The 23,601-nt window shown below is 36.0% G+C and overlaps 1 protein-coding gene across 9 annotated transcripts in view; it reads right to left on the reverse strand.

The window, feature by feature from the left end:
* LOC100498673 (UPF0363 protein CG9853 homolog) overlaps positions 1-23,601 on the reverse strand; it is a 203,114-nt gene that overhangs the window by 104,578 nt on the left and 74,935 nt on the right. For all 9 annotated transcript variants that reach the window (XM_031921446.1, XM_032601395.1, XM_032601397.1 and 6 more), the window contains 1 exon segment: positions 10,859-11,093. In XM_031921446.1, coding sequence (XP_031777306.1) covers positions 10,859-11,093 — 235 coding nt within the window.

The following is a 23,601-nucleotide window of genomic DNA, read 5'->3' on the forward strand; positions in this document are numbered from 1 at the left end:
GGTGGTATATATATATATATATATATATATATATATATATATATATATATATATATATATATATATATATATATATATACACACATACATACATTTAAATTTACATATTACTTAACATCTTGAATTGGTGAACTTTTTATTGTACTCTTGCGTCTACTCAACACTTATGTATGTATAGGTATATAACATACATATACAACTACCGCATAGAAACACAAAGTCTGAAATGATAAAACTTTATGATACTACTGAACTCAATGATATATGGTTACTACATTGCAGAATCAACTTCTTAAACAAATATTGAACAAAATACTTTGTACAAATATAAAATAAAGTACTTTTACTAAATAATAATTCATGCATTGTATACATTGATTAAATTGTAAATAGATTATACATAGCAGAGTAAATCATAAAAGTAATGTAATTATCGATTATTGCATTAAAAAATTAATAATAATAGTACAAATTAAATATAAAATGAGAACAATATTTATTGCAGTTTAATGAATTTATCAATAATATTTGAATGTCTGCATACTTTGTGTGTGTATGTGTGTGTGTGTGTTCATAAGCAAACCTTTAAACATTAGTGAGTGCCTTATGTGAAAAGCAAAGCGTTTCGCTTTTATCGATGATTTAAAAATAAAAATGTGCAGGTTTAATACTTAAGTTTTGGAACCACAGTGTCGCCATGAAGAGCAACAACAGCAGCAGCAACACCAGCACAAAGAGGAAATATTTAATGGTAAGAGTGATGTTTGTGTGATAGTAGACAAAAATTAATTTTTTATTTTACGCAATTATGGCACCCGTTTCACTCTACAGTTTCAGAAGCTAGACCATCATGAATCGGAAATTCATTCGGAGAGAATTGTTATTAGATTCTCGTAGGTATTACACTTGTTATTGCAATGCGAATTTTTTTCGAATATTACATGGCATGTCTAATACTAAAGTTTCAGAGACACGCAGCCGTACCAATAGCGCTAGCAGCAGCAGTAGTAGTAGTAGTAGAAACCACAGCAATAGTAGTACAACCGATCCAGCTTATGAAGGTAAGAGCGAAAAGTAATTTTTTGTATAATAATAACATATATAATAACATATAAAATCTGTAAAAAAAATCAAAAAATGAATATTACAGGTATTCATTCACAGAGCAGTGAAGGAAGAGAAAAATCTAAGCTCTAAGAAATAAATCTCTAGATATAATCAAAAGCCCGTCAACGCGTTTCTACAGACGGTTTGGTTATGGAGAAAGAGCGATACGCGGGGTTCTACCGGAACCACCGTGAATGCAGATTTTCACACCTAGCCTGAGAGCTATGAATGAGACTTCCATCGACAACATTGCAGTTCAATCGTAGACCTTTTCGGACATCGTTCAGACTCATAGAAGATTTTCTCATTGAAGATCTTTGGAGGTTACTATACAGTGCTGTGCAAAGTGCCAATGAGTTTAATGAGAATGAAAGATTATCTATTAATTGTGCAATTGTCAAAGACACTAGTGAGTAATGAACGAGTGCGTTTGACTGAAAAATCAGTGAATAAAAAGTCTATATTGACTATTAAGAATAGTGATATCTTGTGTCTACCTGAAATTTGGTCGCCACTTATAGTTACACTATCAGAGGATAAATACGTGCAGGAAAGCTTCACAGATTTAGGAATCTCGTTCTAAATAGTAGAGCAAGGACAGGAGAAATGCGGCCATGTAACTTATTAATTTAGCAAATGTTCAAGGACCTGTCGAGGGTTTCGGGCTACAAGAAATCCATACGTTTCAAGATTATTTTGCTACTCGTAATACAGCAATTGTTGTCTATATCTTTTCCACATTTGGACGTATATATGACGAGACACTTTTAGCGTTACTTGCGGTGATGCAGTTTTACATGTAGTATGCATAATGTATTACGAACGAGCGCACTATTATCAGCCGATATCAAAACTTATTGCATCCGGTTGTAGCGCTGATTACTGTATACCGTGCAATAAAAGTTATTGGCGAGCCGAGGAGCATAGATGCTTCAAAAGTGTTACAAATGTATGTCGTTGCCTCTCTGTAGTATAATAGAGGTGTTAAAAAAATGCAATAACTGTTCAAGATTACTTTTTGGGGATAATTGTCTAGCAAATCATATTAAAGAAAGAAAGTACGATGGGACCCATAGTGTGTGTAGCAAATTTAAACTCTGTCAAAACTGTTTTAAAATAATTTAAATAAATAGAAAAGATCCACACGAGTACGGTGTATCTTTTTGCACAACGTGCACGTTATGGGCACTCATTAGACACCTATGTCGTGTACAGCCGATTAAAAGCTTAAACTCTACGAATCTAGTCCTATTTTTGTTTTACGATTTTGAAACACAACAATTGCTATCTGTGATCAAATCCGTGTGTTGTACAACATGTCTGTACATATTGCATAGAGGTTGAAGATATTTCGATTAGCTGCGAAAAATGTGGTATTCGTGAATATGTGCTTGATTACGAACCGATGAAACATTTCTTTGAACTTGCGATAGCTCTAAGGCAGCAAGTTTTATGTATAGCACAAAATTTACAAGGATTTGACGAACAGTTCATACCTAAATATATTGTGGGGGAAATGACGGCCGTGTCGTTACATCGGCATGATGAATGGATCAAAAATAATTCTGAAGGAGGTGCTACAGATAAAGTTTATCGACAGCTTGAATTACTTTTACATATCTTTAGTCAGTTTGCCCGAAACCTACGTATTACCCGATATGAAAAAAGGTGTTTTCACACCTATTTAATACGGAGGAAAATCAGTCCTACAAAGGTCCACTAACACCTCTCGATGTATACACAGTCGAATCCGTGAGTGTAAGAAAACCAGAAAATTTTTTAAAATGGTATACTGATCAGCAGCGAAGTTGATACACGTTCAATTTTAAATCAGAAATCGTGAAATACCGCAAACAAGATGTGAAAATTCTGAGATTGGCTTGTTTAGCTTTTCGCAAAACGTTTTTGAAATACAATGTGGATCCTTTCACCAAGTGCACAACCATAGCTTCTTCTTGGATAAGATTGTTTAAAAAGAAATTTTTTAAAAAAGCTCAAAAGGTTTTTTATCACCACGTGGCTATAGAATTACTGACAATCAGTCTGGAATTGCCTTACACTGGCTTGCTTGGATAAAGCAGCGAATTCTTCACTGTCACATCGAGCACACAGGACGCAGTCAGGAGAAAAGACTGACAGAAGGCATCGTAGTTGATGGTTACTATGAAACGTAAGAAAATGAGGATCAATGTGGTATTGTACTTCAGTTTCATAGCTGTTTTTGGCACGGTTGTCCTTGATGTTACACAATAAACAGAAATATAGATTTAACAAATAGTGAATCAATGGATGCGAGGTACGAGAAGACATTGGCAATCAGTGAAAGAGTAATGACAGCGAATTACCAACTTATTGAAACATGAAAATGCCGAGTCAATACTGAAATCTTACAAAACCAAGAACTATATTGATTTGTTGATAAAAATAAGATAAATATAAAGAGCGAACTGCTTGACACACGAGATTCATTTTTGCGGATCCCAGAGAAGATCGATTATGTTGATGTTTGTTCTCTGTATGCGTTAATTTGCAAACATGTCAAGTACCCCGTGGGTCACCGAAAATTTTTATAGCTGAAAAAGAGTGCCGACAGAAGAAGAAAGAAAAAGAAATTTGACCGCGAACATAGAGCCAAAAGAGTATAAGAACGCGGTCAAATTTCTTGAAAGAATGGAAAAGAAAAATCGGATGATCTCACTGATAGAGAAAAAAAGTTTATCCGGAAAAACAATGCGGAAACAGTAAAGACCTGATCATAACCTTGAACGGAGAATCCCTTAAATGCTTGATAGAGTCAAACGGAAGCATCAAATTTGGGCTAAGAGTTCTGAAGGCGAGGCTTCCAAATAAAACGAAAAAGAGTCTGTATAGTAGCAAAAAGTACATTAAAACTTACACAGCAACATTAGAACTTAAACTACTTTCACAGCATAGCACCAATGACATGACGACGGTTATACAAGAACAGCGGAGCAGCCCAGTACTAATCCTTAAATCTGTACACATACCGTATGATGAAAAGGAGCCTCCACCACAAGCCGATCGAGACCTAGTGAAAAATATCATGGACAAGAGCAGCCAGATGGCGATAGGAAGCGACGCCAACAGACACCACGTCCATTGGAGAAGTCGCGACATCAACGAGAAAGGTGAGTCAATTTTGGAATACATACTTTCCAACAACCTTAAAATATGCAATAAAGGCAACGTGCCAACCTTTGCATTCTAGGAATTATCCATACAGAGCTCATCTCCCCTATGTTAAAACGCATGAAAAGAATTGGTCTGGTGAGTATGCTCTCAAAATTGCAAGGGCTCGATTTTTCGATCGCGAAGTGTCCGAATTCTTGTAGAATTACTCATATATTATGACACCATCGACCTTATTGATTTTACTTTTATTGTAACATTTTTCATAACCCTGCAGTTGATAGAATTAAAGATATTGCAAGTTCTTGGTTTCCGTACACATTATAATACATGGTTTCTTTGCTAAATATTCAATAAAAGTTTCATTTCATTTTTAAAAATTCGTATTTAAACACTTACGTTTACATGTACTTATAAAAATTTAATTCTTTTCCTTCATTATTGTCTTATTGAGCGTTTTAATATCTTTCACTTCACTTTCAAACTTGCTGATATTTTCAAGTTAAGATCTTGATCCAGTTTTGTTTATTTCCTGCTTCTTAACCTTTCTGATACATGTGTATTGATTGATTGTAGTGAATTCGTAGATATTCCAGACACTCTCTTTATCATACCTTTATCTGATGTTTTTTCTACTGTGCCAACGTATCTTGGTAATGTAGGCTGAGACATTCTTTTGTTTTATGTTCCCCAGTACAAACACGACAACAGACACGGCAAAGAAAGTAAAAGAGGTTGGACACGCGACTAGAGATATCGTGATTCTGGTAACGTTGGACGTAAAAAATGCGTTCAACTCGGCAAGATGGACCGACATCCTCGCTGCTCTAGAATCATTCGGTATGCCGCGATACATTATGCGCTTTGCGGAAGATTATCTGAGGGATCAAGTTATTGAGTATGACACAAAAGAAGGGCGTAAGAAAAGACCTATAACTGCACGAGTAGCACGGGGTTCAATCTTGGGGCCGGACTTCTGGGGTATCTTGTACGACGGGTTTCTAAATCTCGAAACGCCGGAAGATGTGACGCTTGTGGGATACGCAGATTACGTTGCCGCGGTTATAACGGCACGAAACGTGGACATCGCGCAAGCGAAGCTCAACGCGATTATGAGTAGTGTGCTATGCTGGATGGAAACTGAACTATGGGGAACACCTAGACCGCGTCTGCAAGAAAGCCACGACTAGGATAGCGCAACTTAGCCGACTCATGGTCAATATCCGCGGGCCTAGGCCAACAGTCAGACAGTTACTCATGGCGACCACTAACTCTATCCTGTTATATAGGGCAGAGGTGTGGGCCGATACTATGAGTATAAATAAGTATCGGAAAAAGATAATGGCGGTACAGCGAAGGGGGGTCCTAGGAATATCGTGCTCCTACCGGACAGTTGCAGCCAAGGCTTCGATGGTAACCGTGGGGGTGATCCCCGTGGATCTTCTTGCGACTGAACGCAAGCGGATCTACGAGGCTCGCTTAGCGTTGAACAGCACTTCCATCACCACGGAAGAAAAAGAAATAATAATGCGTAATTGGCAGACTAGGTGGACCGAATGCCCAAAGGCTAGGTAGACCAGAACCCTTATCAAAGATGTAGGCCCGTGGGTCGACAGGAAGTGGGGCAAGGTCAACTTTTACCTTACACAGTTTCTCTCCGGTCACGGATACTTCAGGAGCTACCTTTTTGCGATAAATAAAGTCGCAACACCGGGGTGCAAATACTGCGGTAACGAACGGGACGACGTAAGACACACGTTTGTTGACTGTCCTCGCTGGGCTGAAAAATGAAAAGAACTAGAGCTGACGATAGGGACGTTCAGGCTTAAGACAGTAGTTGAAACGATGCTTGGCAGCAAGCAGAATTGTGACGACATAACGGTGTACTCGAAGACGGTTCTCCGGGCGAAAAATAACGACAGTTGCTTAATAGACTAGATGATGGCTAGGACAGCATAAGACAGGCGACCCCCCGAAGGAATACGGAAGCGGTTACCGGGGGGGTTTTCACGGCCCTATGAGAGGTGGAGTTTTAGTGGGTATCACGGGGAGTCTCGCACGACTCCTGACATGGTGCATCAAGCATTTCTCCAACTCTCCAGAGAAACAAAAAAAAAAAAACGAAAAAAATTGTTTTCCAGTACACTTCAAAAGATACTATTATTTTTACATTTGTTACCGTTGTTACCGAAAATTTACGTTATCACGTAAATTTTACAGTTTTTATATCCAACAACAAGTCTATTTTTATTTTCTCTGACGTGTTGGTAAATTTCGGCAGGCATTTCTAAAATCACTATCTGCAGTTCAGTTTTACTCTTCTTGTAGGAGTTTAAAATGATACATTTTCTTTCAAAATTGCTGAAATTTCTCTCATTGATGTCATTCTCAATATTTTTACCATCCATATTTTCAAAATTATCAATTCCCACAACTATGACTGTAAGATTCATTACTTGTTCTTTGTTGACTTCAGATGGTTCGGACACTTTCGACTTAAGTTATTTATGCGCTTTACCAACACTTTCTTCATTTAAATAATTTATAATTGTTCCATCCTTTTTCTAACTACTTTTTTCGTCTAGATTGTTTTGTCTTTAATCAAATATTGTGAAACCATTTGATTTACTTTTTCTACATTTTTATCTTCTCCAATTTTTTTTTATTATGATCTTAGGCACTCTTTTTGGCTTGTTGCAATTTTTATTACTTGACATAACTTATGTAGATGTTCTGTTTTTAACGATTGATTTATTGCTTTTCTGATTTTCCAATAGTTTTTTTAATAAATTGTTTTTTTTTTTTAGTTATCTATTCAATTTTCTGAAGAGAGCATTTTTACGTTTTAAATTATATTCTTGAAGTTCATTCTCATCTCATTTATTTAATTTTGAAATTCTTTTAACATTTGATTTCTTATTTCTTTTCTTCCATACGGCTTCACTTGAACAAGTAAGAGTCTCACCTCATTACTCAGCGCTCTGCTGTTCACTTTTGAGGTTAATTCTCGATCATCGTGTTCATGACAGATTCTAAGCACTGCGCTAAGTTTAATAGCTGCACCTAATCTTTCAAACTCACTTGTATGTTGTTACGTCCTGACTATCCTAAATTGAATAGATAGGAACGTAATGTGTGTAGTGGCGAGGCTGTAAGAAATTGTTAATTCGCGCCTAGCACTCTCACTGTTAGTAAATAAATGTGAAACTTACCTTTACGTTGAACCTGGTGCTAGTTGAGTAGATTGCAGCTGTAGACTCGTGCTGGGTAGTTTGGATTTTCTCGTAAATGAATGTAACTAACAAGATCTCTTTTACGGTAAACCGATTGTTTATTCAAATAAATCTTAGAAGTGAAAGTAAATATAAATCTCGTTTCAATGTAAAATAATATTCTCACTTAATTTAAAAAGAGCTAAGACTTGTAATTTATAAAATCTGTATATTTAGACTTTGTAAGAAATATATATTTGCGGCTAGGCGGCTTTAAGTTTAAAATAATTGTCACCGATTGTCGGACCGGCGCGATACGGAGCTTATTTAAAACTTTGCATCCTTCCAAAATTTGGTCATTTGTTTCGCAAGGTAAATCGAAATCGTATTACAAAAGTGATTAGTTGGCATTTTGCGAACTCAACTCATAAGCGACACTGACGCATTGGAAAATTGAGATTCAGCAGTTTTTATTTAATTTAGGCCATATCGAATTGTTCAAATCATAAAGAAATATTACTAATATTGGGCATACGTCGTATGACGTAACAATTTTATGCTCTGTCACAAACTATGCACACCACTGTCTTAACAATTTACGATTAATGACACTTGCAAATGAGCTCACAGAATCGCTCTCAACGCGCAGCAAAAAAGAATGCTCACCCGAAGCATTTCGAATTAGAAATCGGCGATAAAGTAATGGTTAAGGCACTAAATGTATCCGACGCAGAAAACGGAAAAATCGCGAAATTTTTTAATTTGTACGAAGGACCCCACGAGATCAACTAAAAAATCGGGATAGATACGTACTTGCTAATAGATATAAGTACAAAGAATGAACTCGGGAAATTTCACATAAACAATTTGAAACGCTACTTTGAACATTGAATGCACATGTCATAAAACAAAATCAGTGAATATCTTTAAGTCCAATTTAAGCGGTATTAAACAGTATCAAAAGCTCGCAAGGAGCGAAAATGTATTCTGTTGAAATTGTGTAGTTACAAATGTTTGAATACTAGGAAAGTAAAGTAGGATAGGAAGAATTAAATACGAAAAAATAAATTGTGAATTCAAGAAATTGAAAAGACTACGAAATTATCCCACAAAAAGCAAATTATGTTGATAAAATTTAAAAAGTCGAAAAATATAAAAAAAAACGCAACCAGACAAACTATTAGATGCACGGAATCCATAGAGAAAGAGAGAAAAAGAAAAAAGCGGTATGTGCGCAAACAAGACAAAAAATATACGAACCGCGAGAAAAAAGCAGCCACAACTAGCTGCCGAAAAATTCAAAGGCCTTAGCTCTGAAAAAGAAATGCACCCGAGAGCTCATTATTCACCGATAAGTAAAAATGAGCGGATTAGTGCCTGAACAAAGCATTAAAAAGAAGAAGATAGAATCCTGGATCCGCTTTTCTTTTTAAGAACGGTCCCAATAACAGTGAAGCCACTTTATCTCCGGTAGCAAGCGGTTCGAGAAGGGGTGGTTTTATTAGACCTCTCGACACAAGGACAACCCGCAAGGGACCCAAGTATCACCCGACATGCTGCCCCCATCACCACCCACCCACATCACGCCCACACCACCGTCACCGCCACTATCAGAGAAGGAGGGAAATAACAACGCCGCGACCAGAACTCTGCCTTACCCTAGAATTCTTCCTTAAATCGGATATGATGATAGCGTGTTATTTCTTCGAAAGGAAATACTAAATCATCATTCCAATACGGCATGATTGGAAGACTAGAAGAGACACACTACCATAAGAAGGACATATCTGCTATACAGATCGATCCACTGTTGCAGGGACAAGAGGGGAACCTTATTCTCTCTGGGGAGGATTACCACGGTCTTTCAGTAAGCGATCTATGCCATATTAAGCTTTGCACAGAGGATCATAAAACTTGGTGCACTTGACAGGCGAATAAGTATATTCCCAGACAGCCAGGCTGCGCTTAGGGTACTTAATGCCCAGAAGATAATATCTAGACTGGTCTGAGAGAAATTTTTTAAATCTCGGTCAAAATTACTGTGATGGTCCAGTATACCCCCAAATGTACAGAAAAAAATTTAGACTTCTAAGTGCCACCAGAGCAAAGTAATATGCATATCAAAAATTGAGATTTTGAATTTGCTTTTTAACCTAAATGCGTTTTATTATCTTCGATTTCTTATTTAATATGTCTTTGATGCTTGAGTTTGAGTTATGTATCTTGAAGATTTTAATGAAATCTTTTTAATGATCATAATATTTTTCTATGTAAATTTCTCTTTTAGCAAAATAATTATGATCGAAAATTAATTTGCTATAGTTGCTTAAAAATTTTCGCTATGCGATACTCTTATTTTTAAGTACAAGTAAGTACTTAAAAGTACAAAACTTTTGTAAGCTGCACATTAAACATTTCACAATTACAGGTAGTATTTTTGTCATACAAAAAACCTTGATTGGCTCAGAAGACCACAAGACGACGGAACGGCATGTAAGCATTAAAAGTATAATTTTAAAAAGTGCAACCATCTTAATTTGTGTAACTAATAGTCAGCAGATTTTAATTCACCTGCACTGACAATAATTATTTTTTAGTTCAAGAAGAATCAATCTTCCTATAGATCCAAGATAAAAATCCGCTTTGTGTTAAAATGATTATTCTATAGTTGAGGGGAATTTGCTTGGTTTTTTTTTATATTTATGATTCTACTCGTTTCTTTGCGCAACATGATTCTGATTAGTTTTAGAAGATTTAGATTAGAAGAAGGAGAATCATTAAACACAAAGCGGATTCTCATCTTGAAGCTATAGTGAGATTAATTGCTCTTGGAGTAATAAGAAATGATAACTGTCAGTGGCTAATTTTTAACACTTGGGAATTTTAAAACTTATTTCACTACATTCATTAGGGTATATTGATAAAAATACAGAAAGACTTTTGTAAGCTTGACACTGAACAGTTTCTTCAAGGATTTCATAACTTTTTGAAAGAAAATATAATTATACTACTAAGAAACAGATTGGTAAGAATAGACCCATAACTAATAGTTGCCAACATTTTACCTTGTAACAGGTTTTTTTTTATCCAACTCTATGTGAATTTCAAATAATTGTATACACTCAGATAAGAAGTATTTCAAAGCAATTCAATTCCAAATCGAAGGGCAACTACGTCGTGATTTAAGTTTTGAAGTACAATTGACATTGTATACATTAGAGGTAAAATCTTAAGATGGATGAATGCTATATTTTAGAGCATACAACATGCACATTTGTTATAGAGTAAAAAACGCACAATTTGTATCGTCATATAATATTGGGTGGTAGTAGAATTTGTGTAAGATTACACGAAAGACCTAAGTTTGTTAAACTTAATCTTGTTATTACCCTGCCAATAAACTTGAGCCAGTTTTCGATGAAAATCAGGATGCCCCGTCTTGTAAGTAGAACCCGTCATACTCCATCGTAAAGCGTTCTGTACAAATGTTTCTCTTTCTGGACATACTGGATTCATTAGCGTGAATAAGTCAATCATTTTTTGAAAATAACTATGTGTTGGTTTGATTTCTGCTTTTTTAAAAACATCAATAAGCAAGATTCCCAAATCCGCGCCACTCGTATACTAAAACAAAAACAATGATTATATTAAGACGAATAAAGAGAGCTTGAAATACGTAAATCTGAAAAAAATACTAGCAGCCTTATTAAAAAAAAGTCAGATGATATTTAACTGATTATCAGCTTATAATCAGCTAAGAAACGGGCCAAACTAGTAACTGATCAGGCGTTAATTATCCTTATATTTTTATTACAACTGATGATTATTAATTAGTTTATATTAAATTAAATTTTAATAATTATCAGATGATTATTCGCTAATAATCATGAGAAAATTTGAATTCTAAATTATTTTTATTATAAATTGTTCAAAATTTTTATACGCAATTAGAACCTAAATGAATGTTATCATCCGTAACATCAAAACTCTGGTTGTAAACTCTAAATCTTTTCTTTTGACCCTAGTAGAAAATTAACCCTGTTTCTGGGTAGAATGTCTGGTCAAAATTTTTAAAAATAAATTATCATCAGAAATTCGTTTTAAATATTTCCAGTAGTTTTAGGTGAACCTTATTTTAATACGCGTTTTTTAATGATATAATAAGTTGTACAATAAATAGTGCCTGTGAAAAAGGATAAAATATACTACTTTTTTCGCTCGATTTTCCAGATTGACCGTTCCATTCAATTTTTATGATAAATAAGGTTTTTATTTTTAAAATAATTTATTTTTATAAAATTGAACTATGAAATGTTTTGAAAACAAATATGACACAGAATGATGATAATGTCTATATGCTGTAAAAATTTTGTCATTTTGGTGATTAGTTTGTGAGCTAAAAATAAAAAATCTAAAAAAATTAATTTTCTATGTCGTACGATGACGTAATCAAAAGGGCTTTAAATAACTCGAAATTTTGGGAAAAGATAGATGTTTCGTTTATCTTAGCTAAGTTCTTTGCGCAGCTATCATAACTAAAGATTGATTCTTTAAAAACGATTCAAGATTATATACTAAAAAGAACAACATTTTAGTGATTGTTTTGTCAGCTAAAAATTAAAATCCTAAGAACTGATTGCTACGTACAACACAGATCAATCAGTAGTGTCAGGAAATAGACATCTGACGCCATAACCGTCCTATCTATTTTTTCGGTGTCCAATTAACACGGGACCCACCGCCATATTATGACGCACTTTTTTTAAATTATTTTATTCGTTTAGTGTACAATTCACTACGTTTAAATCGTGCGACATTTAAGCCCCCGAGTCAATGGAACCACAGCTTGATGTATTTATCTTACATAATTACTGGTTAACTTATGAATATATTACTATTTATTTATTTATTAAACGGGCTAGAAGCCCTTTACAGAGACTGTGTAATACGCAGGAGAAAATTAAATACAAAAATAACGAGTTCGAATTTACGGAACGGAAATACAATTAAGATTACAAGAGTATTAGAAACTAAAAATGAAATTCTTTAATTTCGATTTAAATCCGGATGGAACAGAGACCTCGGTAACGCTACGTGGAAGAACGTTCCAAGATCTTCGCAACCTGTTAACCGTTGAAAAGAATCCAAAATTGGACGATGAGGATTCTTTACAGAGAGGTCGATGGTTACGGAGCGAATACACGAGTTCTCGGTTACGAAATTTGAGCATAATTGCATTGCAGTCGTGATAGTAATGGAAACTCATTATCGTCGACAAGTTAAAAGATTAAGATAAGTCGGTGTAGTCATGCTCAAACCTACTTATAGCACGATTGCATTTAAAAGCAAGATATCTGATTATACGATGCTGGACCGATTCGAGCCGACCGAACGCGATCTTAGTAATAGGGGACCAAATAGATGAACAATAGAGTAGGATCAGCATAACCAACGACCTATAAAGATAGGCGATGGTGCCGTGATGCTGTAAATCGGACGTAGTCCGTTCAATAAAACCTATCTGCCTGCTGACCTTCGAGGACACAAAATCGATGTGGGTCCAAAAGTGAGTGCAGTGTCAAAAAGGACTCCAAGGTTCTTCTGTAAAAAGATATGACGTTGCATTTGTTAATGTTTAAGCGCAGGCAACTCTCCTCCAATCACGACACCAGGGCATCGAGATCGGGCTGCAGCAATTCTGAATCCGCTTGAGACTCAATACATGAAAACAATTTTACGTCGTCCGCGTACATAAGAATGCAAGAATTTTTGATACAAGGGACTAAGTCGTTAATATAATGACAAACCAACAGAGATACAGTCTCTAAAACGAACTGCCTGTGAGCGGCCAGATAGGTACGATGCCAAGAGCGTATGGAGAACCCCACACACACCAAAGTTCCAAAGCTCCGACAACAGCCTAGAATGATTGACCTTATCAAAAGCCTTAGACATATCCGTGTATAAGGCATCAACCTGCCGATGCTTAGCGAGAGCATCTGATAAAAAATCGTTAAAGATAAGGAGATTGGTAAGCGTGGATCTCCCCCTGACAAAGCCATGCTGCTGGTCGGCCAACCGAAGGGTGAGAGCACCAGCTAGTTCGTCCGTCACTAAGGCATCGAATACCTAAGGTAGACAGTTGATGATGGAAATGGGTCTATAATTGGCAACGTTATGTTTATCTCCTGACTTGTTTTTAGACAGGACATAAGATAGTTTAAACCTGCTTGGAAAATGATCAGTTGTTAAAATCCTATTGAATAAACTAACAATAGGTCCCTCGAGGGCAAACTAGCAGCATTTTACGAAGTAAGCCGGGATGCCACCTGGGCCAGGATTCACGTTGGTCTTGAGACCGTGCACAATTGAGCGGACGGAGAGGGGTAGCGAGAAAGCTTGGAACAGGCTCCAAGTCATCGCAGCGAGCAAGATCAGCTGTCGTATAAACCAAGGCAAAATGTGACAAAAACGGGCTCGAAATTGACATGTCATTATGCGCATAACTCTCTCCAGAATAAACATAGGAGGGCAGACGCGATTCACTGCGCAGACCCCTGATTAACACCCAGAAAGCCCGAATGTTATATTTAATCTTGGCCTCGGTGGCCTCAATAAACGCACTATACTTGGATCGAGATAGACAAATACAAACGGCTCTCAGACGTTTAAATTCGATTTGGTGCGAGGCATCACGCGACTCCTTCCAGAGGCTATGAGCCTTTTTATTATTACAAATCGCAGCAATGAGCTCAGCGTCGTACCAGCCGAGATAAGTATCAGAGCGCTGCCTTGAGAAAGGGACATGACTCTCAATAATACTATTTATATAAACATAGAAATGATCTACAATGGAGTCAATGTCACCCCCGTCAGGACAGCTTTTGATTTTACAAGGTGAAGTGAGCGATTGATTGAAGATCTAGGGAAGGTACAAGTTCATCAGGCGCAAACAACAGGTCGAGTGAATAGCCCTTGCTATCCAGAAAGGGCATATGCTGGATGTGATTTAGCGTAAAATATGTGGAGCAGATGTACTCAGCGAATGACCTTTGATTTAGATCTATATAGGCTGTAGCCTTGAAGGTCAGCGGATCAGCGTTTCAGGACAGATGTGGAAGGTAGAAGTCACCTGCAATGACAAATTTGTGATCTTTGAATCTTAGAGATAGTTGTTCGACACATATAGAGTGATCCTTGAATAGAGTGCAGTCAGACCTTGGCTGGAAATAACAAGCACCTAATATGAGCTTCCTGGAAGGAAGTTGTACACATTCATTTTCAGCGCAGGAATAGAGCTCTTAACAGCAATAAGTACACCACCTCCACGTGAGACAGCATATACAGGCAGAATCCTATCATGTCTGAATACGCTGTAGTTTTCCAGGCCAAGCTCGCTAGAAGCAAAGTCTGGTTGAAGCCAAGTTTCCGTAAAAATAATAATGTCAGGAAGAGAAGATAGTTGGAAGAAGTTAGATTTAAATAGACACTTTAGTATGGCTACTAACCGAGTGAGCATTCTGATGGTATACCAGGATTCTCTCTTCCTCAGCTGATTCTCTGCTGCTTAGTTTTTTTAAATTCTTCTGCTAGAGCTCCCTCTGGCATCCACCAGGATAGGCATCCCATGGATATATCGAACAACCTTCCTCGAGTCCGGATTTGCCCTGTTGTGAGTGTCAGTCTCAACACAAAGACTCTTAAACTGCTCTCTCTCTCCCTCTCTGAAGTCGAGTACTGTCAGCAGCTACCACCACACCACCAGCAATCCGTTTCCAATTGCTCACAACTCTCAGAGCCTCAAACTGAGACCCAAATCTAGCCAGGATAGGAGGAACGATGCTTCGAGCCGATGGTTTGGGGAATCTCTTGATGGATAGATTGGCCAGATTGATGTTAGAAATCTGAGCCAGGCACTGCTTCACCTTATCCAGATCAGGGAAAGAATCCACCCTACTGAAAAAGCTTCAGTGCAAATCAGATGATTTCGAGGTAATTTCCAAGGAAAAGGCGTGCCAATTTCGTATTTGATTAGCAGATGATTTTCAGATGGAAAGCATATGACCTCTTATTTTAAAAACCCATTTTTTTTCGCATTTGGTTAGAAGATGATTTTTAGATGAAAATTTTTTATCGTTCGCAAAGATTAATAGAATCTTTTTGAATACTATTTATATTATTGTTTATATATTTTTCAAATTGTAAATTGCTGATTTCTATAACTTTTAAATAAGTGTACAATAATAATAAAAATTTTAATTGATACAGAGAAAAAAAAAGTATCAGAAAGTTTATTTGTGGTTAAAAGTACTGAATAAGTATTTGGTTAATTTGTATATTTTTTATTATGAAATATATTTCATCTATATACAGTACTCTTTTGATATTAGTAATGTAACATATTTGGTAATGACAAGGTGTACATATTTCAAAGAACTTTCATGAAAATACAAATACTTTTAATATCCGTAGTATCTATAACGGTAGGATTCTCTTCAATTTCGTTGACTATTTGTAAAATACTTTAATTTTTACTTAGACATTTTCGTGTTCGGACAATATTACAAAATGTTAATTTTTTCTAATTTTCTCTATCTACTACAAATTTATCTATTCGGGCAAATCTGTTATCGTTTAGTAAAATGAATGAATTATTTGACCTTATTTTTGATTTACGAAATGTCTCATATAAACATCTATCTTTTACCATTTTTAAATATGATTTGGCATTTATTGATACATTTAGACTTGCCAAAAAAAGATCATTTTAGGCCAGTCAATAGAGATATTTTGTCTGACAATACGTGCAGCAATTCCACCTTCTTGAGTGTTATATTTAAATTCTGTGAATAAACGCAGCAGGATTAATGTTAATATACCCAATTATCTGAGAGGTAACATTCTTTGATCACCTAATAGCTTTTAACAAATTGTGATTTCCTGAATATCGAAAGAGAAAGTTGAATGACACCATAGTGGTCCCTAATTTAAAACACTTTCGGCTATATGCAAGAGTTGATGTATGTAGTAACTCATTTCTTTCTCTCTAAAGAACTTCTCAGTTTTAGCTTCAAATTCGTGTAGCATTTCATCCGCTTTATTTAATTATGACACCTGAATATTATCTTTTAGTAAAATGTACAAACTTTCTACATGGATATCCATCCTAGGACATGGGTTGATGATGCTCACATAAACAATAATATAAATAATATTCAAAAAGATTCTATTAATCTTTGCGAACGATAAAATTTATCACTAAATATCAACAGTCTTTTTGAATAATTATTTCGAAATAGCAAACGCGAACAATCTAACATTATAACCATTATAATAAAAATAATAATAATGTTTAAAAAGTTTATTCAATTGTAGCAAATATAAATCCAAAACATAATATTCTAAAGCAATAAAAAGTTACATGATTTTCATCTAAAAATCATCTGCTAATCAAATGCGAAAAAAATCGGGTTCTTAAAATAAGAGGTTACATGCTTTTCACCTGAAAATCATCTGCTAATCAAATACGAAATTTGCACATCATTATCTGATTTTCACTGAAGCTTTTTCAGTAGGGCACAGGCACGTTGTAGAATAAAACGTTGCACGAACGAGACAAACGCTCTTGGAGCTCTTTTGCCAAGTCATTAGCGAACTAGGGTGCAGATAGATGGTCCGCATTATTGTTTTCCTGGCCTGAGGTAGAAGTCCATGATGCACTGCCAGCCCTGAATGTCTTCTGACAAGCCAGGTCCTCTACCGCCTGTCTTCTCGATTTAAGATGCGACGTTGTACGTCGCAGCCGAGCAAATCGCGCGTTGCTGTTTGCGCGGCAACCTCACTCGATGCCGTGTTTAGATGTCAATCTAGATGTTATGTAATCATAATCTCTCAAATTTACAGATCTTTTTTCATGCTGCCTGTAAATTCCATAGTGATACAAGTCTGGAAAACATTTTAAATCTAATTTCTCAGCATGAACATCTAAAGCAGTAGCATATACCTGGAGCATTTGACATAATTTTGAATCTGTTTCATTGATTCTTTTGGTATGTAATGGATAAATCGAATACTGTTCATAATATGGATCTGACTGAGATTTCTGTGTTATAATGCAGGTATTTGATATTTTGATTAGATACTTGATTTTCAGTATAGTATTTATACTCATTATTTTGTGTATTATCAGTCCCATTATCTGTAGCTAAATCTTCATACTGTAAATTGAGATTTCCAAGAATGTCTGTAATTTGTTTAGGACAAGACTGTATCTGTATATTTAAATACAAAGGATTCCAACGTTTTAACCAATGCAAAGCATGCCACATTTTCTTGACATCAACATAATCTTCCCAAATAATTTTCACTTTTGTCGGATTACCTCGTATTAAAATAAACAATTCATGATTAATATTTAGAGGATCAGTATCTGGACAAATTTTGTTCAAGGTTTCGTCTAAAGGTAGCGGTGAATGAAAAGTTCTATCTGTGACTTTATCAATTTTGCAATTGTTAGGTAAATTTTTCTTCATCACTGTACCCATTTTAACGATTGTTTGGAAAGCTTCAGCTCGCTGTATCAACATTTTTTCATATGTATTCAAAGTTATGATTTCATTGGGGACTTCTTTATCATAAAGTTCATTTAAAACACATGTAGGTGGTAATATATATTTTTTTAACTAATACTGAAGCATTTACAAACAAGCCCATTATTGAAATTTGAAGAAATTTTATTTAATGTTATTTGACAAAATTTAATATTGAGATGATTAAGTATTGTTCACTGACCGCAAGATTCAAGCGTACTGAAGCATTATATTACAACAAATCAATGGTTATTTTGTTCGTTGTGAGTGTTCTCATGGTCCGAGTGTGGGATTTTGAAAAAGAAGCTAACCTTAAAAATTTTATGGAACGACTCATAATTTTCAATAAAATCAAGAAAAATACAAAAATGTTGACTTTTATTCCATCAAACTTTTTACTGCTAGTTGTTTCTTTTTTAAAATCCCACACTCGGACCATGAAAACACTCACAACAAACAAAATAACTTTTGATTTGTTTTAATATGATGCTCCAGGGCTTTTGAATCCTGCGGTTAGTAAAAAAACAGCATGCTTATTAGCATAGCTATTTTTGAGCATATAAGGCCATAAAAAAATATTTAAAACTGTTTTTTTTTTCGTTTTTACTACATATAACATATATTATAATGTATTTTAAACATCTATCAGTTTATTTATTTTTTTTTTTTTAATATGACAGCATAACAAACATTATTTTAAGGTGGTTAGGTCCCCTTAAATCTGATTAAAAATTCATTGAATTTATTTTTATATCTGTTGGAATTCGCCAATAATGTGTACGCAAAAACACACACAGATATACACAGATACAGATATACTGTACAGAGATGCCCAAACCGAAAGGTCTACTACCTGGGATTTATGACACCCACTCCAGCATCAGTCTAGTTGAAGCAGCAGCGCTTCAGTCCTGGCAGATCAGCAGCCAAGCTCACATCAAGAGAAGGACACACAGACTATAGTTTTCTACAGCATCTATACCTATATATACAGTCATCATTGGTATTCATACTTACTCTTGTACACATATTTTAATAATTGTTAACCAATAAAGTATTTTATATTATCATACAGTCAATACATATTCCTGATATTTCCAACAATATCTATAGCATTTATGACTTGATTAAATAAATTCGCGAACAATTGCATGGAACATAATTCAAGCTGAAGTATAGTTCGCATTTTCAAGGGTGCAACGCGAGACTTTGAGCACATTAAAGAAACTTTCATATTTCCATTTGCATTCATGGAACGTAAATAAATACAGGCTTCGTATCCAATATCCAAGGGTCGGAAAATTCGTGAATTTCTACATTAAGGTGGGGTTCTGGTGAATTTTCTAACTTTTTATATCGTAGTCACATTTTCTTAAATTTTGTACTCATATTCGGTACAAAAAAAGAGGAAGATTTGTAAATTTTGAGCCATATGTATAGTATATTACTCAAATCATTGTAAAAAATAGTTAAAAAGGTTTTATTTTTTTTATTCTTCTTCTTTGGCCGTAAACAGAATGCTGCAGCTGATTCTCTTATTTTTAGAGCAGAATTTAAAAAATACTGCATTAGATTTTCACATTCACAACGCAGAATTTACAAAATGCTGCAGCCGATTCTCTTATTCTTAACGCAGAATTTACAAAATGTTTTGGTGTTATCATCTAAATGGTAAAACCGTATTGACCCTCATTATGTGAATTTTATAAATTTTATTAATTTAAAACAAATTAGAAAAAATATACTGAAGGTTAAACATTTTTTATGATTATCACCTGATAATCAGCTGATTATCACTAGCATTTCATCGCATATAAACGCATATGTGTAACTATCAGCTTAAATAAAAATATTAAGCTGATATCACCTGATAATCAGCTGACGTTTTGGCACGATTATTAGTAGATTATCAGCTGATTATCAGCTAATAATCAGTTGATTGTTATCTGCTTTTTTCAGTAGGGTATATTATAATTATAAGTATTTAATTAATCTACTAAAACATTGAGTAAATAACTTTTTCTACTCCCTCCTGATCCATCAATAAAAATACACTTATCCATTCTATAATTTAAACTTTCTAAAACTGCATCATATATGTATATTTTTTGATTAATGTTAAGAGATGCAAATTCATTGGACAAGGAAACAAAATCACTTAACGTCAAACCGTTTGCTTGCATTACCTTTTTAATTGCATTTAGTGCTATATTTTCACCTCCACATTCTTCATATTTAGGATGATAAAAATTATTCTTATATTTCTCATACAATAATATTCCGACAGGTTATGAGCTCAGCTCGCTTCCACTGCTCGGATTGGTAACGAGAAAGAAAAGTGCAAGAGAAACAAGGCAACGACGAACTCGGACACATGCAAAAGCCCAAGGAAAAAACATCCACGTCTCAGGTTAACCACGTACTGAAGCCCAAGGAAAGAACATCTACGTCTAAGTCCAATCTCGGGTTGCTTCGGAAAATGGCAAGAAATCAGTACAAATGGAAAAAGTCAAGAAGGACAAGTAAGTACTTGTATACATATACGCGATGAAAGTAACGTTAAAAATCGTTTTTTTTAACGCGGGAAAGAACAAAAAAAAAACGACTTGATTAAGAAAGAAATAAAGTAAATCACGAATTAATTGAATAAAAATACGATAATCGCAAACACGCATTTACACGCCTAGTGTAAGTCTACCTAAATGCTATTCAGCTTGCGGACACAGAGGGGGTGGGGCTGCTGATATGTGAGTAGACTCTGCATCTAATTGACTAAATGGTGTGTGTGTTTTTTTTTTATGTGGCGTAGGCAGAGCAAGCTCTGCACAAGTGGCCCTCCGACACCGGATCCCCACAGGTACTATCGTTGAACAATACTTCCGTGGGGCCCGTTAACTAGCCTTTTTTGGCTTCTCCTTTGAAGTTTGACATTTCCGTACATCCGCCATCCACCAACGTGATTAGGAGTTCAGGATCAAACTCGTCTTCTTCATTCTGCATCGTCCTGCCGTCTTCTTCCTTCTGCATCGACCAGCCGTCTCCTTCCTGCCGCATCGTCCGGTCGTCTACTTCGAGCAGCGTCGACCGGCCATCCTCTGGACAGACTCAACCCCGACACCTACGTTCCTCTGCATCGGGTGAGGGAGTCTAGGTTCAACTCTGTGACCTACGTTCCTCTGCATCAGTCTGAGGAGCGTTTTATATCTATTGCCTAGTGGCCATCGTCTAGCAACAGTTTTACTCAGCTGTTTTGCGATGTTCTTCCCTTCTATTCTCTTCGTCAGTTCTAACCTTCTTGATTCTAACGTCCTTACGTAGTTGTTTACTGCGCACCAGCCATCTTTTGGCGCTAGCATAGCTGTCATCATTGACTCAGGGGTCACCCTAGCCTGAAGGTACTGTTCGAGTCCCTCTCGTTCCATTTCGTATCGCGAACAGTTGCAGAAGACATGTTCCGCATCTTAGTTTGCTTCCAAACATACTGGACAATTTGGATTATCCTCTATCTTGAAGCGGTGTAGGTAGGCTAGAAAGCACCCATGTCCGCTCAAAAACTGCGTAAGGTAGTAATTCACTTCCCCGTGTCTATTGGTTCAGCCAACAATACATGGTATGAGGCGGTGCGTCCATCGCCCATTTCCACTGAAGTCCCATCGTCTTTGCCACTCAGCTAGGGTTTGTTCCTTAGCGGATTTCCAAACTTCCTTTTGAGTATTGTCACCACGCCGGTTTTCTTCGTATATATTCTTTCGTTCTGTTGCTAGAAGGTCAATAGGCGGCATACTTGAAATAACGCACACTGCATCTTCTGATACTGTTCGGTAGGCAGAAGCGACCCGCAATGCACTTTTCCTATAAACTGTGTGTGGTTGTTTGTGTGTGTGTGTGCGTGTGCGTATGCGTGTGCGTGTGTGTGTATGTGTGTGAAGGTAATGGAAGGCATGTTAGTAATGGCTCGTGAAAGCGTCAAATTGTAGAACAGCATTGAAGGAATAGCAAGAGGGTTCAGAGAGGACGTGGGCAAATTGACGAATGAAAAGAAATGAGTTCAGAAATGATCCTCATACGGCACAGCAACGACTATTTAATTTAAAACTGATTAAAGACAAACAATCGGCATTCGATTTCTGTTCGAAAGTTGAGGACTACGTCAGGAAATACGAGAGCGACGACAGGATTGATGAGTTATCAGATGCTGTAAAGTAAAGTTTTCTTTTCAATGTAGTAAAACGGACATTTTTCGCATAATTCGCGTAATTCATAATTCTTTTTTTCAGGATATAAAGGTGTTGTGTCCCTATAAGTCAGATGCCGCCAATGTATTAACGATCTTTTAATAAAATGTAGAAATATATTTAGAAAAGATGATGAAAAATTCTGAACAGGGACAGGAAGCTGAACAGGATTGCTGAGTGATACAGTCAAACAATTCAAAAGATTACAAGAGCACTGCTGTATGACTCCAGGCTATCAGAAAACTCATGGAACTTAGCTTTGAAAGCTGCAGTGTATCTGTACAACTTGACGCCAAATAAAACTATAAAATTCAAGTCACCTCTACTGATGATTAATCTGGAATCAAAAGTATACATAAACCAGATTAAAAGGTTTGGCTGTGTAGAATTTGCTAAAGTACAAGGTCAGCAGGAAAATAAGTTTGACAAATTGTCAAATAAAACAGTATTAGCAGGATATACTGCCACAGATTATCTGCTACTAAGCCCGGAGGATGGTGAGCTGTATGAAAGTCGAAACGTACACTTTATTGAGAGTAAAGTGTTCGGAGACGTCTATAAACCAGAAGGTATCAACAACTGGACTGTAATCAATTATAATCTAAATAGAGAGACATGGTTGTTCGGTGTCGAAGAAGAAGAAAATCTAGAATCACCAGCGGAAGAAGTAACAGCTCCTAAAAGAAAAGGAAAGACACGTAAAGAAGACCAAAGACTAACGAAACCAGTCACGAAAATAAACCATAGACCAGTCACCAGAAGGCTGACCAAGAATAAAGCAGTTGCAATCTTAGAGGATACTCAGAGAGAAGCAGAAAGACTGAGTGAGTATGGATTATATGCATTGCTGACAAGCATCAACGGTGATCCAAAATCATATCGTGAAGCGATAACCTCATCAGACTCAGACTGGTGGAACGAGGTGATAAGTAAAGAAAGAGAAGCACTTCAAAAGAAGGGGTTTTAAATGGAAAGACAATGAAACAGAATACCCGGATTATAAGGCAAGGATAGTTAGAAGAGGTTTCAAAGACTTGAACCTTTAAGATTTATGCAAAACATATGCACCAGTATCACGCTTCACGCTAGCAGTCTTAGCCATTGCAAACAAACACGATTATATACTATGGCAACTGGACGTGAAAGCAGCATTTTTTCTTAGTCCAATCAAGAAAGACATTCTTGTAAATACTCGATGGCTTTGAAGAGTACGAAAATCAAAGACAGATGAAAGTTTGGAAGCTCAAAAAATTGCTGTATGGACTCAAAACAAGCCCAAAGAACTGGAACGTGCACTTCTCTGAATTT

Source organism: Nasonia vitripennis, assembly GCF_009193385.2.
Source record: "Nasonia vitripennis strain AsymCx chromosome 1 unlocalized genomic scaffold, Nvit_psr_1.1 chr1_random0011, whole genome shotgun sequence".
Taxonomy (NCBI): domain Eukaryota; kingdom Metazoa; phylum Arthropoda; class Insecta; order Hymenoptera; family Pteromalidae; genus Nasonia; species Nasonia vitripennis.